This window comes from Opisthocomus hoazin, chromosome 4 (assembly GCF_030867145.1).
Source record: "Opisthocomus hoazin isolate bOpiHoa1 chromosome 4, bOpiHoa1.hap1, whole genome shotgun sequence".
Taxonomy (NCBI): domain Eukaryota; kingdom Metazoa; phylum Chordata; class Aves; order Opisthocomiformes; family Opisthocomidae; genus Opisthocomus; species Opisthocomus hoazin.
The window spans coordinates 43,164,753-43,182,335 of record NC_134417.1 but is presented as its reverse complement, the minus strand read 5'-3'; the positions used below and the strand labels follow the sequence as shown (position 1 = coordinate 43,182,335).

The 17,583-nt window shown below is 39.6% G+C and overlaps 2 protein-coding genes across 51 annotated transcripts in view; one reads left to right on the top strand and one right to left on the bottom strand.

Annotated features, from left to right (window-relative positions):
* The window catches only part of FBXL2 (F-box and leucine rich repeat protein 2), a 520,918-nt gene that overhangs the window by 207,889 nt on the left and 295,446 nt on the right, over positions 1-17,583 (top strand). The window lies entirely within an intron of this gene.
* Positions 1-17,583, bottom strand: part of CLASP2 (cytoplasmic linker associated protein 2) — a 152,633-nt gene that overhangs the window by 90,328 nt on the left and 44,722 nt on the right. For 27 of the 50 annotated variants that reach the window (XM_075418732.1, XM_075418763.1, XM_075418762.1 and 24 more), the window contains 2 exons: positions 12,397-12,522; positions 1,367-1,513 (listed from right to left, as the gene is read on the bottom strand). In XM_075418732.1, coding sequence (XP_075274847.1) covers positions 1,367-1,513; positions 12,397-12,522 — 273 coding nt within the window. Of the gene's footprint in view, positions 1-1,366; positions 1,514-2,018; positions 2,236-12,396; positions 12,523-16,181; positions 16,257-17,583 lie in introns of those variants that run through there. The other 23 variants (XM_075418735.1, XM_075418743.1, XM_075418737.1 and 20 more) reach the window with 4 other exon arrangements.

Here is a 17,583-nt window from a genome sequence, read left to right as displayed (position 1 = left end):
CTCTGATTTCACTTCCCCTGCTCTCCTGTCTCTGTTTTTATTGCAGGGCATGTAAAGTTACAGTTTTAATGTAAAAAAATTTTACATTAAAAGACATCTATAATTAATAAAAAATTATTAAAGCAGCACATACGGAAAGAAACAGGAATCCTTAGCATTCTGTTCTGGTACTACATATGTTAGTCTTGCATGCAAAACCCACCACGCTTCAGGTTAAAGGGGACAATATTATTATTACTTACTGGTGTAATAATAATAAATATCCAGAATCAATTTCAAGAGATAACTTCCCTTAGGAAGTCTTATAGGTGGTACCTTCTGATTCATACTGCTATCAATTTTGAGTTATACTATGGCAGCATTGATCCCGCCCTATGGGAATCTTTTCATTTTATTAGGAATTCTGAAGATCACATTAGGAAAAAGAGTGTCAAAACATTAGCTGTATCTTATTAACAGGAAAATACCTAAGGCAGCTTGTTTGGCATGTGTATCTTCTGTTAAATTTTATCTTTGCTCTGCAGTTCACATAAGGGAATGTTACATCAACAGAAACATGAAAAAATTACTTACTCTTACAAAAAATCCCTTACTGAAAGAATCAATGATTCATAAAAAAGCCACACCTGAAGCACGGTATATTTCCACTTAATTACATATTTTCTGATTGTGTACCTGAACCATCAAATAAGCTGTCACTTCTTTAGCAGTAAACAGTTGCTTTTGTTAGATTACCCCCACCCTAAAAAAATGCGGATTTCCATGTTCAAAGACTATAATTAGTAAGCATCACCATTATACTGCTTTGAAGTCTACCATGCAAAAAAATCCTGGCAAGGGTTTTGGCCCTAGCTTTTTTATCTTTCACAACCAGTTTCACAATACTCTTGACAGTTTAATGAATAATAACAAAAGTCATTCAGGTGTAATACACACCTCTGCTGAGGTATACAGTTGATGGCTAACCCTTTCTAGCCATGTGAAACACTGCAGACCTACAGTAAATATTTCGTCCATGTACATCTACTACAGAATTTAACAGTACAGTTATATATACAGTAAGCGATGTGTGGATTCCATCAGAGGCGCCCATATATTCATTTTACCAACACAACTGCTATCCGCAGATGTTAATTTTATTTATAACATGAGAGGCCTTTATATGCTAAACGTACACTCACAAGAACAGACATGCATGCACCTTTACATATGAATAATTACATAAAACAGAGTCCCTTACTGTTTTCAGTTCTGCAAGAATACTGCAGTCATGAATTAAACATCACCTTCCAAAGTTCTCTGTTTTGTGCCTGCTCTGGCAAGCTTTCTGGGAACACCGGTTAGAATCTGAATAGCTCTGCATTACCTCCAACCTTAGGCCCACCAGCTGATCCTGGCTTTCTTGCACTGTTTGAAGGATTTCCTGGCTTTTTAGGTGCCGGAACCTTGAAGGCTGAAGCAGCTGATGATGGCCTATTTCCATCCACTGACTCTTCATCATCAAAGCTTTTGTCTAGAAAAGGATACATTAAATAAAAATACAACTATCAGAACGGATGTATATTTATTTCCTAATCAACGATTCTGCTTCACATATCACAGAAATTCACAAAATGTATAAATAAAACCAAATATTTATCGTTGTCCTCTGTCTCTCACCTAGGAATAAAATGACAATGAGAAATAGACAGCATTTTATACATGTGAAGTTCTTACAAAATATTATTCTGTCTTCCTAATTAACCACTGTAAAACTGAACACAGAAATGAATCCTACACATTCATTCCCACAAAGGGAAAATATCTTTGCAGAGATCAAATATTTTTGCCCATTTCTGAATATTCTCCCCAAAGGAAAGCCCCCTTAATACAATTTTTATCATTCCAGTCTACTAAAGACAAACGCTTCTCCCTTTTCATCTTTTACTCATGCATGCATTTGCTGCTACACATCCTCCCACAGCATGTCTAACCAGCACTCCCTGTCTCTTTCCTTCCACCCAGATTTTTCAACTTACAATCACAGATCCTCTTGCAGATCAGCCGCCTCATTCCTCTGACAGCTCTTCAATCCCCTCACCCTAGGACGGACCCAGCACCTTGCATGGCCACAGGCAGTAAATTCTCAATACTAATCGAAGATTCTATCAAAAACTGCTCGCAAACACCCTAGATCCACCACTGAGATTTGTGCCGGCATCTTTCTCTCCCTTCCCCGCACTAGGTGCCGCACAACCAATGAGCTGCAAGGTGACATCATCTTCTGGGAGCCACCGCCAGAGGAAAAGGTGAAAATTCTCCATGCAAATAAATTCATTCCCACACACGGTATTTGCCACTATTCCAATCCTTCATTAAAAAAATTAAGACAGGCAGACAATACTCTGGGGTTCGCACTCCTCTCTCCTATATTTTCAGGTTTGTGTATTTTTAATCAAGAAAGAAATTCATCTCTAGTGACTAAATAAAACAGTCTCAATACAAAATATTCAGCCTTCAAAAAAAAACCCCCAACACAGTCCAACAGCAGAACATAATGGTTTCTCTATCCACTTAGGGGAAAAAGGATTTACCCACACACCTGAGCACAGAAAACGTATCGGGCTATGGTTCCTATAATAAATAAAAAGGGCGAGGCTGAGACACAGCTGCACTACAGTAATGAAAGACCAATTTAGCTTATTACCTGCTCTAAAATCCACCATTCCTGAAAAAAATAAAACTAATTGCAAAGCTTTGTTATCTCTGGAATGGTGACTATTTACCCTTTGCTTATTCAGAACTTGCTCCCAGTGAAATGTCAGCAATATTTCGTAATATCGCCTCCCAAAGGAAGGCAAGCTTTCATTAAAAGGGTAAAGCAAGGTGTTGTCCAACAGCATTTGCAGCACTGTCGAACATCAGAACACCTTGGCATTTAATACGTCCGAGATCACTGCTGCTATAGTTGGTACATTTTTCTAGCATTAGTGAAGAGCTGTGTGTTGCAACAACAAATCTTCAGAACTGAAGAAACAAAACCCCCACAAGAAAAATCTGGGGGTAGACTGACCGTTTTCACTGACATTACCACCTTCTCTCCCACAATCACGATTTTTAACAGGATCTTGCTAGGAATAACCGTGTTTGGATACATAACCTCTCAGAATCGGGGAAAAGGCATCAGCCTCCTCCCCGCTAGCCTGTGTGTTGCCATGGAAACGGCACTCCTGCTCAGCGCACGGGCAGAGGCAGAATACATTTTGATTTCCACTGCTTTTACTCTTAGTATCTTACACAGAACCAGACATCAAGGTTTTTGAACAGGGAAAGCCACCAATGCAAATGCCAGATTACGTGCACTGCAACAGAAGTGAGAACAGTAACGGTTAGCATCTAGGATACCTGCAACTTCACAGGCAATTTAAAAATAGCATTATCTTGTAGATTTTCAAGCAGATGAAGAGATCAACATCGACACATGGATATGCTATCATAACAACTGATCAGAAGTGAAAACATGCTTTTCAAATAAGTGTTTTTGTTGCTGCACTCTTTTTTAGGTTTGATAGTGAAACAGGCTAGACTTTCACGTTACTGTCCAGCGGCACTACAATGCAGCACTGATATGCCAATATTGCACAAGAAGCCTTTGAAAAAACAAAGTTAACTGCAGTACAGCTTTGAAAATAGTAAGTGAGCATTTTGTCCATTAACGCAAAACCTCTTAATCAAGGAAAACCTAAACACCACCAAACAGTATACTATGGGAACCAATGGCTCAGATAATTAATTTTATTCTTACCAAGATATTCATTATGGAGTATCCAAGATAGAGAATTGTAGAAGTTACTGCTCAACCCCAAGATGCAAAAATAGAATTTCAGAAAAATGAAAAAAAAAAAACATTCCCAGTTATTGACATGATGTGTAAATTAAACATTAAACAACAATCTGGACAACACTGTCAAATTACTCTGCCTAGGCAAAGAACATCTTTTTCACACATTTAAAACATTGTTAACACTGGATTAAAAACCTACACTACAAAATAGTTTCCTACAGTCTCTCAGTCCACATAACACACAGCTTTTAAAATATTTTTTAAAAAATGCCTAAGTATTTTTGAGAAACACAGAATTGATCTTAACCACTGATACCTGAGTGTTCTTAACTGGACTTTTCATGATTTACGCTAAAATACGTTAAAAGCTAATGCACAGTCACTAAAAATGTTCCAAAATTATAGCACAATAACATAAATGTATAAAATTAACAGATGAAAAGGATCTTTTTCAATTATTTTAAGGCTGCAGTGATACTGCACCTGAGGATCTTTTATTGTGGGGGCTTTTCTTTGTTTCTAAATAAACATGACCAGGAAAACACAGCAGTTTTCTCCACCGTTTTGGGCCTTTACACTTTCGTTTCTCTAGGCTCTATTAACAACATAACTCAAATTAATCTTCTGGGATACGCCATTTTCAGGAAGACGCTTAACAGTATTTGTGAAGATCTGAAACCTGAAGTCTGTTTTTATAGCAGTTCACAAAACAAAAGCATTATACTAGCTTTCAGTACTATCTGCTTTCCACGTGCTCTCACTCATGCACAAGACACTTGTTCGCAGCTCTTGGAAAAGCATTTCCATGTATTTCAGCATACAGAACCCCAGCTCGAGGTATAACTGTTACTCCACAGGGTATAATCAAAGTGCAGTTCTGCTCAATCCAGCTGAGCCAAACATGTTTACTACGTGCCTTCATTTAGCCAGCGGACCAGGGCTGGAGCTCCTGACTGCCAAAACACAGAGCATGACGACAGTTTTACTGTCAGTATCAAACTGTCACTGTAATGTTAGTTTCATGCAGTCTGCAAACAAAATTCATTTCTACAACAGAAGTCACAAAAGCCTAAATATAATTGATATTTCAAAACAAACCTGAAAGATGTAAATATTTTTTAATTTTAGAGTGGCTAGATACTTTTCGTCTTAGGCAATTTTAAAGGCCAGACACTTTCAGCGTATCAAAATTTTATGTATGCAAATACACCTGACAGCTGAAAAAGCACTATCCAAACAGCATTTTACAACCAGGTTCTAAGCTACTGAAAGCAGCAATAAAAAGCTGTATGAATTCCTAACAATGCACAGAACATCTTTAATGAAAAATACAACTAATGAAAGACACTAAACTTCAGTTCAATCTCACAAGACTGTTCTTGTACTTGGTATCTCAATTTTAAATCACAGTGCGTTCGAAGAGTTTTGGAGGTAGGCACACCCCACAGAGAAAAGCTTAGAATCTGGTACTGCTCCTGCAGAAACTTGATGGCCAGCAAATGTTATAACTCTGGAACAAGTTCTCTTCCAGATAAACAACTTCAAACAGGAAAAAAACAAAAGAAAATTCAAGAAAAGATGGTTCTTATATTCAAAAAGCTAGAAAAATAAGGTTCAACTTCCAAGCACTGTAAGTTTTCTCTTGTAATAAAGAGATCTGTACCGCAGAGGAGCATTCTGCAGGTACTATGCAGCAAGCAAACTGGTATCAACGAACTCCTGAAATGTCTTACAGAAATGCACAGAGGAGTCAAAAGAACATTTCCAGTAAAAAACCCACCAAACCAACCTGTATGACATTATCAGACCCTAGAGTTCCCCACACTTTCGAAACTTGAGGTTTACCAGGCTCACCTGTTTAATTAGAAATAGTCCAAAACTCTGAACCACTGCAAAGGTTTAAGTACTCAAATTCTTAAGAAACAAGCTATGCAATTTGTACTAAAAACAGCTAAACAAGAAGTGATATCTTTGTGTCTTGTAGAATCACTCTTGGGGGCCAGATTACAAATAGGTAGTATCTGTAAAGTATTCAGAGATATGAACGGATAAGCATTTACAAACAAACTTGCTACTCAAAGAACATTCTAGCACTCCCAAAGCTAAAACTTACAAACAATCTATTTACTGCGATTTGGCTACAGAGCAACAAGGGCAATTACAGATGTAATTACTCCGAGACAAAGGAGACTCTAAAACTTTTCATATCTAGAGAGAAAAGTATTTTTAAAGAAAGTGAAATCAAAATATATTTATTGTTACTTAAGCCTTTCCTTAGCTGGTCTTAAGATTCACAGAATTAATGTGACATTTAACATCTAACATTTTGTAAGTCACAGCCAGTAACAGAAGAAAGAGATATACTATTGTCCAGAAGGCTACAGAAACAGAAGATCTATATTCTACTCCTGCTAATCAGAAGCAGCCAGTCAGAAGTTAACTGATCTTAAAACAGACTCCTAACACCAAAGGGGGAAAAAATCCAGATCCCCTGCAGTAAGACGGAACTAAAGCTGGCCTTCAAGGCAAATCTCAGTACTGTATCAGTATTGAAATATTACTTATCTAACACTACTAGGGTTGTAAATACCAACTTGCCATATTTTACAGTAGATTGATGATAGTCAAAGCAGAGAAAATGGTACTGTTAATAAAACTGCTTTTGAACTTTGACTTTTGTTAAAAACGTGCCTTTCCTGTATCCATTTTTAAGTATCACTAACAGATACTAAATGTTTCTGAACTACTGCTAACATTTCCTCTTCCATACCACAAACTGTTTATAATGACATGATTGCAAAATTGTGCCCAAGCAAAACAATGACAAGCATGTGAACTCCTCTCATCTCCCAAGTCACTCCCACATCCTGTGCCTACCAAGACACTGACTGCCAGTCTCCCTTCAGTGATTTACAAACATAGACTGCATCAATTGCTTGGAACATCTGGGACTGAATCGTTAGCTCAATTCCAGATGAACTGGTGCAGCCTACAACAATTTCTGTCAAGCATGAAAATGAAGCCTCAAGCACTACAGATGCATCAGGTTAACTGATCCTTCTAATCCATACTTCAAGCCAACGCACCACATCATTTAGTGAGCACTTTATCCCTCACACATCAGGCGTTCCACAGAGATCCCATCTGTTTGCCCTGACACAAAGTGCAGGACTCACTTGCCCAAGCAGTGCCATCTAAAACCAGTTTAGACAGTACTGGGTACCCTGTCTGGCCACCAGCTGACATTTCATAAGGGCACAGACCTCTTGCAGGCCTCGCATCAGCCTAGTCTGCTCCGTGCGGCTAGCGTGGATACTGCAAGGCACTAAATGCCTGTGTCTGGGGCAGCTGAATCACACCTAAGATGCTCTAGAGGCACCATAAAGGCGTAATTCTGGGGCATTCTCCCTGTGCTGCAGCAGGTAGAGGGATCTTGAACCATCAGGACACAAATTCTCATTCTAAAACAAAAATCTGCTTCCTACAACACTGCAGCATGGTTCTTCAGGATATGACAGTGTAGTGACAGAAATTACACGACGTTACTTACTGATGGATTTAACTGTACTTCTCGGAACCTCCTCTGTTTCTCTCTGCATTCCTGGAGGAGGCAACTGTACCTATGATTCAGTGCTGGCAAACTGTTCTCGTGTTCTGTGCAAAACATTCTGATGCTCATCAGCAAAATCTCAACTCTTACCAAAACAGACTCCTTTTGCCACTGTAACCTGATTGGGGGTGGAGAGGGAATAAAAAACATACTAATGACAAAAGTAGCTAAATAATACAACTTGGTTCAAAAAAACCCCAACATACTAAAGCCAATTGTGAAGCCAAACGTATTCATTCACACGCTACTTCTGAGGCAGTTCCAGCAGACTAGACTCTCTTCAAAAAAGGACAGAAAATGCAGCAACCATGGGGAGCCGCAGTCAGTAACAGGAATGAGGCAAATACTTATCAGTTAAATCTATGCTGTTGATCCAGTCTCAAAATCTGACAACATTCCCATAACTTTTCAACAAGAGCAGATTACAGCTCTCCTACATTCTATCCATCAGCTACAGCACACGGAAAGAGAGGCTCACGCCAGCTGTGCTTTTTTGGGGGGAGGGTGTTGATTGTTTTTTTTAAACAGGAATCTAAATGAATGGCAGAAAAGAGAAGAAGGGAAACTAGAAAAAGTAGACTAGACTTGATAGAGACATTCAGAAAATAAATATTTAGGAGTGGCAATGGCACATGCCACAATAATTATCAACATTTCTTGCTGGTCTATTCTAACAATACTAATAATTTATCCATTTTCCTCAACAGTTTCATGAAAGAGTAAGTTCAGGAAAGATCTAAATCAGAAAAAATATAACATATTCCAGTAGCTTTTTCCCAACCCAAAGAAAAACTAGTCTTACAGTTCATCTCACTACTGTCTGGCTGAAAGATATGATTTAAATACAGATTTCAAACAAAGCTGCAACAAGCCAGAATAAGTAACTGAACTAATCCCTCTCCTGAGCAAAGCTTCATCTCAATTTCTAGTTCTGGAATAACACCTTCAAATCAAACTAAAAGTTATTTTCCAATTTTTTTCCTATTAGAGTTGAAAACAGCTTCTGCAAATCTTGCTATATTTTTTTCCTTTGTAGTATCTGTAGAATTATTTCCACGATCCAATTAAATTTGTTAAAAAAAAAATAAAATCCTTTAGTTTTGAACTCTTGCAGTTGGGCTTTCCTGTTATACAATTCCCAACTGCTACTCAGAGCAACTTACTGAAAACTGGAGATGCAAGTCAATATTACCATACTTTAGAAATCATCAATTTCACTTTATTTACAGCTATCCTCAGGCATGTTCAATACCCTCCTGAATCAGTATCTAATAGTCTATAACCTGTTAGTAACCAAAGCACAATTTTATCAGTAAAAGTGGAAGATAGCCAGCGTCTCTAGAATTCATGACAAGGCAACATTTAAAATAGGACTGATTAAATAGCAAGATTTAAAAAAAGTACATCATCACTGTTCTTCAACATTTGTACTATGTTATTGCTTTAGGCCACACTGCACCATGTCCAGTGCTGAATGTTACCAACTAATGTATCTTTTGGGCAAGCGGAAGAAAAAAAGTGTAGAACGAACACACACTTGATTTGCAGAGGAAATTAAAGACTGATAATTTCTGACAATTTAAATGCATTACAGGTTGATTAAGCAACTGTAACACAGAAACCGATGTGAATACTCCTCTGTTTTAACACAGTTAATTGTCTACCTCAGCACAGCTGTTTTACTCTCCTATGAAATGTCAGAAGTAAAGCTGAGAAGGGAAGTAACTTCTCAAGCAGTTAAGATCTCTGGTAAAACAGTATGAGCACTCCTGTAGAAAATCTCCCTATCCAGACCGTGATTAAAATGAAATCAGGTAGTTCACTTAAAATAGTAATAACCAAAAAAGAAATAACAGGGTTGAGGAAAATTTTACTTGATGCCTGGTAAATCTGAGAGTCACAAAACAGACTCATCATTTGTATCAAAAGTTATGGTTTATTTAACTGCTGCAGCCTGTCTGAATTCACACCTAATTTTTGGCCTAACACTTCACTACGTTGCTTAAGGTGCCCTCTAAAAATGCTACCACTTCAACTATATTCTTGAAGCACACACCCCGCTATTCACCTTTAAAATACTCTAACTCAAAAGCTAGTCTTTGCTCAGGAGGCCTGATTTCCTTACTGTCTTTAATACCTAGGCTCCAGAAGTCATTTTATTTCTTCACAAACTTCCTTTGCTTGTGCATCAAGTATCTGCTCTCGATAGTACTAGTATTTTCTTCAGTGAATCTGATGACCTATTTTAAAACCAATATAGTTAATATGAAAAGACATTATATTTAGTATCCACTATACATAAATGACAATAATATGACAATAATATGACTAGCATTCTGGATGTATTTAAGTTCAGAAACATGAGGGGGAAAGGACCATCATTTCAGTACTTGTAAGCTAAGTTAATCAAACATCTGATACCCACTGAGGAAGAAACCATTTGAGGCACTTCCAATACTTCATTCATTTACACAGAACACTCAAAAGAGTTTTATGATTTGATTTTTCAAACTATCAAGTACGTCACAGCAAAGGTAAGAGAGGCAGACTTAAGGACCATGTTCATTCACCTTTAACTTGTATCTCTTGTATATGTAATAGCGAAGGGCCATGCGATATATATCTTCTAATATCAGTAAGGTTTACAAACAGTGAGCTTAAATTGTGATTTACTATTAGAGGCTGACAGGGACAGATTTACTTCTATCATCAGAGAAATTATTGCAGTTGCAAATGCTCGCATTACTTCTTAGTGTAGCCAATTTCTTTGTGTTAAACTCCACTTGTATGTTGAAAGTGTAAAACAGCAAGGCAAATTCACAAATAAAACTAGTTCTAGAAGCAGAAAGTATAACTCTGACATGAACACACAGCAGATAAGATGCAGAGAGATTTATTTTTCTGTATTTACTTCCAGTCCCTGTAGTTCAGGAATTAGAAAACAATATTCACATCTGAACATGAAAACATGCACGCCACACCACAGAATAAAAGGAGTTGTTAATGGTCTTTGAGCTCACTGACCAACCTGTTCCCTACCTCACATATTCAGAAGTGGAGGTTAAGGAATGATGCAAAATATGTCTGGTTTATAGCTAGTCTGTTTTAGTAGCTGCCGTTTCTCCTCTTCTTTTGTGAGAATATCATCCAACCCCAAAATAATACACACTGGCTGCTTCCTTCAGTGTTTCTAAACAGCTTGCAAAAATCAACTCAACACTGCAAAGAGATTTTAGACAAAAACAATCTACGCAGAAATGCTCTTGACCTTTAAATTCAATAGCAAGCCTCATATTGCGTAAGTTGATTGACGAAAGGACTTTTATCAGGCCAACACACAAAACAATCCATAACAATAAAAGGGTACTTTGGCAAATATACTCTACCTATGTTAATTTTTTAGATAATGAAGGAGCATCATGGAGCTCCTGACATTTGATGAAAGCAAAAATATCTAATTTGAAGAAAGTAAGTTTCTTCTGCAGGCTGTTAAAAGCTTTGCTCTACATCCTCAACCCTTCTCACCTTTCACCAGGCTCCACTTGTCCATAATTTTGAGGTCTTTTAAGTGTTTCTCCCTTGAAGAGAAGAATTTTTACATCAATTAAACAAACGCGAAGCTATACCAGACAAATTTTAAACCAGTAACCATGAAAATCTTGTTGTCTATACTCCGTATAGCTGCACAACTTCTTTGAGTTTTTAAATTGTAGTTACTCCTTGTAAGAATCCACAGGCATAGCTGGTTTTCAAAAGGCTCTTCCAAGACAAGCACCGCTCTTTTCCCGCTGCCACTACAAAAGCCTATTTGGATGAAGGAGTTGGGAAAGGAAAGAATAACAAAACTCAAAGCACAACTCTTTAAAACTAAGGTACTTTTATAAATACAATATATAGAGTGGAATTTCTGATTCAGGTGAATACAACAACAGAACCTTCCTTTCTAAAGGCATTTCAGACTCCTGAAATGATCCAATTATAGCTTACTTGCTCATCAATATCTCCTACAATAAGACTTTACTAAAAATAACAGTAAGGAAAAACTCCTCATACTTAACAGCTGATAAACATGAAAATTAACCCTGCAATGTAAATAGCCAATTAGTCATGTGAAAAGAGTCTTGCAACATCCATCAAAGAAAATGCTTACTAGATTTTAAGTGTCTCCTTGGGCTGTTGGCAATTCTAATGCTTGCTTTAAACATGCCACATTTTGAAATAAACAAAAAACCCAACACACACCACAAAAAATACAAACCACGAAAAAACCCGTAATATTAGCAGTAGACTGAAATAATCAAAGATATTTCAAAACAAATAAGGATATCAACAAAACACGAAAGGACGACTTTTCTGTCTTATGTAACTTGTTCTTAAAAACAAATGGAAACAGACTCCAAACACAACCAACACATTCGAATGCCAGATTAAATACATCTGGAAACCTTTTCAGTGGACTGCTGTTTCACATGTCATGAAAACAACCACCACCACCCACAAGTTCCCCAGAACGGAACACCAAAAATTCCTTGACACTTAAAAAATGTCATTTAGAAACAGGAAGACAAAACTTACTTGTAGTTATTGTTCTAGAATATAAAAAAACCAAGTGCAGTTATCACTCTAGAATCCATGCTGGTTTTGAGAAAATAACTGTGTATGTATCCTATGTTTGCCGTTTTCCCTTTTAAGAAACAAATGTTCCAATTTCCATACTTCTTCCTTAAATTACTTTTTTTTGTTCACATCAGTGCTGAATCTTCCTATATACATTTGTTCTCTGAGTATAAATTGTGCCTTTTCATATAGCCCTTGGCTTGTTTACACATTCCCTCCCTCTCCCAACTCAGCTGTTTCACTGCCCCACTGTTCTTTTACTGCTATTAGCAATGTTACATGCACTTTATAGACAAAACACTACTCAAGATCTACATTAATCACTGGGAGCAGCATATGACCTTACCGTGAAAAGCAGCTTTGCAGTGGTTTGGTTCAGAACAGCAATCGAATTCCAACTCATGGTATATGTCCCTCCTCTCCCAGGAACAGTGAGCAAAGCCACTTCCCAAACCAATGTCCCCAACAACTGCTAACAACAGAAGGGGAGGGGTGCGGAGCAGTTACAGGGAAAGAAGCCAGAGCAGGCAGTCAGCATTATCAAAAAACAAAAAGCAAAAAAACAAGCCCTAAGAAGAACAGAAAGGGGAACACGTGATGCATTTCTATTCCCCAGAAGAAACTTGTTCTACTATGTGTAACATTTTTTTCCCAGGAAACAGCTCTGAACAGTACAAAGCTCCACAGTTACTTCCTGCCCAATATCTAGGCCAGCGTAGTAATTGCTTTATTACCACCATTCACAGGACTTTGTTGGTTTAAAAAGCCTCCTCCATCCTACCAGAGGAAGGGAAAATCAGAAACACACATCAGAAATACATATGCACTACAATTTTTTATATATTTTTAAAATCAAGCTAAAGTCTCAAACACCACTACAGCCTCTGTACCTTTAATATGTCCAATTTTTTTTCAGTCAAAAGCAAAATATTAAAGCTGTACAGCACCCACATCTTACAGAAACTACTAATCAGATTAAAGACTTAGGAAGACAGCCTTTCACTCAGAACATCATCAGGGAATAGAAAATAATTGTTCTTGTGCTCTAAGACCAAGCATACATTAACAAAGTATTTTCAAAGAACACAAAACCCATAACCTGATGTGCATATGTAGTAAGATATAAGGATAATTCCACTCATAAACCAGATACAGGTGCTTTTTACAATCTGAAATCTGGCAAGTGCTTTAAGTCATGAAACATCATTTCTTTGTATGCCATTTGAATAAAAATCAACTAATAAAGAAGTAGATTTTTCTCACTCGTCCTACTCAAAACAGCATACTTAGTACATACTAGTGCAACAAATGTGTGCACCAAACATGTCCTCTTACAAAGCTGATTACATGCTTTGAGAGAGCCCTCAAATACCTTATGTCTGGTACTGCAATATGTTTAGTACATCTTAAGAAAACCTGTGTCTAATCTTCCCTTCAAGGCTCCTCATAGTTTTAGGCAGATTATTTTGTCCTTACACTACAATTACCTTGCTCAACTGGGAGCAAGACAGTCCTTTGCCTATGAAATAAGAAAGTAGCACTGCACAGGCTGACAAGGTGAGAAAGCACTGATGGAAGCCGCTGAATTCCAAACCCTGAGGAGAACGCACAACACGATGTGTGGTGCTGCAATTCTGTTAGGGACCTCTTACATTCCCTAATCTGGTTATCAACAGATAAAGGCAGACATGCATTACCCTCACCAAGGAACAAGAAATCCAGAGTGAGGAACGGTTCCTGACTGGTTTTCCTCAGCAGCCTCAGAACACAACTTCCAGGTCAAACAGACCTACATTCACACAAGGATGTGAAATGCCTTTGAGACTGAGATCATGCGTGCTTTCCTACTGGCATGCATTCAGTTCAGCACAAGTAAGAATCCAATTGTTTGCTGGGCCACAAACACAGTACTGGGTTCCCCCCCCCCACCCCTACATTCTTCCAACAAAAGATTGGAGAGCTTGAGACGGTTAACTTGGGAGCAAACAGAAAATCTGTCTTTACCTTTAATCTTTAATTAAGAAACCAGATTAAGATTCAACAGTTAAGCACCACATTTTCTTTACATTTCTGCTTGTGCTCAAGAAAACTTAAAAAAATTCCAAGAGGTTACAGTAAGCCACTTTCTTGCATTCAAGATAAAATGTTGAAATTACCACCTCTATATAAGCATTTCTAAACATACTATGTGCAATTTTGTAACATATCTAGGCTGATTAAGTGAGCAAGCCAAACAAACAAATAATCTGTTCTCTGAATTAGCTGCACACCTTCTAGAAAACCAACAGAGTCTCACATGTAAATTCAACATACGTACTGGCCACAATGAAATGACTTTTCGTCAAGAAAAGACATTTCTCAGGCTACAGAATCACTAACCTTGAAACAGATTGTTTCTTCTATGTTGCATGTATTAGGAGGATGTACAGGGTATTTGCAAAACAAAAGATCAGGGCAAAACCTATGTTAAACTCAGAAAAAAGATCAAGAAATTTTCTTAACAGTAACTAAGGTTTTGTTTTCCCTAGCAGTCTCATAATACAATGTCAGAAGACTGAAATCCTTGTAAATGTGGTAAGCAGTAGATTTTAAGAGGGACCAACAGCTACACAACCATCCTACACACTGTTAATTGCATCTGGCATTCTTGCTCAAAGCTCCTACACAGAATGTCAGCTGACTGCCTGAGCAGTACTTTGTTCCTAGTGCCTTTGTTAATGACGAATTAAATTATACAGGAGAGAGCTCCACAACCACCCTCACTTTATAAACCTCGACCACTAGAGAACCACAAAAATCCTATGGCTTTGCCTAGGGAATACAGTTCTCTCAACATGCTGCAACTTCATCCTTGATCTGCAAATTACCACAATCCATGTTTACACCATGCAGAACCACGCTGCTTCACAGGAAGGGAACAAAGATGAAGAAAAACATTCCTAGGAAAAAATCTCAACAAGAAAAAGCTTACTACTTGTTCAGTTCTGCAAAGACCATGACTCCCCTTGCATCTTGCAGACTACAAACAAAAACACAAACATCAGAGAGCTGCCCGGATTTTTTTTTTTTTTTTTAACTCTACAGTCCAGCCTTCGTCTCACCGCCCTGGCCACACCGATTATCTCTTTCGGCCTCTAACATATCAAAGATTTACGTGAAAAAAAAACATACATCTCAGGACGCCTTAAGAAAAAGTCTTTCTCAGGACTCTTGCTACTGATGTTTTAGCAAATTTCGGTAAAAGATTCACCTCAAGCTAAGTACATGATCCTTGTAAAACTATCTTCCTTAAATGTCATTTGAAACTACATATGTATCATAATTTGTAAAAGCACAGGTCTCCTACTACATTCCTAAACTTGCTGGAAGTCAAATTAACACTTCTCACAGTTCTCTGAAAATCATAATGCATATATAGAAAGTCATCAAGTTATTAAGCTCACAGAACGTGGCTGTCACGCAAAACCAAGAGATGCGATAAAGATAAAATGCACGTCCAGGTTTCAACCAAAACACAGCAACGGAGCCTGTATCGCTTCTCTTGACCTACTTTCCACCAGTTTGTGTAACAACACACCGAGTGGTGAAGGAGACATAGTAGCACCCCATCTCTTCATTAAATACATATTCCTAGCCCTAGAAGCCAGGCATTTCTTCCACGGCTACACTGGATGACGGTAACTTTCTCCACAGAACAGCGCAGGCGAACGTACGCTTGTTTACAAGGCGGTACAGTCAATTCGGCCTCATCCCACAGAGGCGGCTACCGAGAAGGGGACACAGAACGCAAACATAAACACGCGAGGCGGGAACTGCCAGCGCTGGAAATAATTCAGATGATCACGAACCACCCCAGAAACCCACGCACGGCTAAAATTTAATTACCGGCGCAGCGCGGTTGCGCCCAGCGCCCCGGCCCAGCCGGGGGGGCAGGAGGCCGGCCTGCCGTGCTGGGTGTCCAGACGCTCGGGGCAGCCGAGGAAGAGGAGCGGGGCCCGCGGGCCGGCTTCCCCTCGGCACCGGAGGGCAGCGCCCGACCCCGGCGGGCCCCTCCGGCCACCGAGCGCCCTCACCGACCCCCGCAGCGCTGCGAACAACCGGCAGCGCCGGTTCCCGGGGCCGCGCACTCACCGTCCCCCACAGCCATCATGCCGCGGCGGGTGCCGGCTCCCTGCTGCAACAGCCGCCGCCCCGCTTCAAAATAGCAGTCCCGCCTCGCGCGGCAACCCCTCCCGCCTCCACTCCCGGCCCGGCCCCGTCCCACCGGGGACTTTTACTGCGCTCCTCCCCCACGCCCGCCCCCGCCGCAGCGGTCACGTGACCCGCGGGGTCCGTTCCCCCTCCCCACCGCCGCCCGGCCCTTCCGCCCCGGCAGCCGGGGGAGCGCGGGCCCGTGGGGTGACGCCTTCCCCCGCGGGAAACGGCCTCGCTGCTCGCCGCCGCCTGTGGTAGGGCAGGCGCTCCGCCACGAGAAAGCCCTCAAAAATAAAAGTAAAAAAATAGTAAAAAAGTAAAAAAATAGTAAAAAAAAAAGTAAAAAAAGAAGCAGTAAATAGTAAAAAAGCAAAAAAAAGTAAAAAAGCAAAAAAAAGTAAAAAAGCAAAAAAAAGTAAAAAAGCAAAAGTAAAAAAAGTAAAATAAAAATAACTAAAAAAAACCAAAGTAAAAAAGATAAAAAATAACAAGCAAAATAAAAAATAAACCGTAAAATAATAAAAAATAAAAAGTAAAATAATGAAAAACACAACAAAAATCAACCCCACCGAGAGCAGAAGGCAGCTCCCTGATGACCAGCTCTCTGCGACCAGACTCTCTGGAAACCCCCGCAGGACCTCTGCCAGAGACAGCTTTGTAAGCCATGCATGCAACAGCTGCTGGGGAGCATCTTGCAGCGATACAGAAATAACAATGGAAACCTACCCAAAACCTGAACTTCTGTTCACAGTTTATTCCTAAATCCATGCCTTAAGTGACATCAGGGAGGTAGAAAGAGTGTAACCCCATAAAGTGATAAAACGAAAGCCAAAAAAAAAAAAAAAACAACAAAAAGAGCATTTCCAACCCACTTCCTCTTGCCTAAGGAAGAGTTTAAAGCGCAGCCGGACACACAGCCGCAGCGCCCACGGAGCTGCGCAGCGCTCGCCCGCCATGCATCGGCAGGAGCTGGGGCACAGCTCCCCGGAGTAAATCACCCGAAAACTCACGCCAGTGCCTGAAGCCCCCGCGGACACGCCAGCCTGCCGAGGCCCTTCACTGCCAAACAGGCTTAAACCGACCATCACGCTTCACCCATCGGTAAGCTCCCCCACTTAGAATTAAAAACCAGCAAGAACAGCAGCCGAAATATAAAATCAGGTGGCTGTGTTCTGACCATTCACACTGAGCGAGCAGAAGAAACGTGAGCAGCTCAAAACCCTGCAGAGCAGCTACCGCCAGTTTCCGTATTTCCCAAGCTATATGCGTCCGTACCGTGCCACGCGGCTGAGCCCTGTCAGTCTGTCATCCCTGTCTCCATAGTAACTGTAATTCCAAA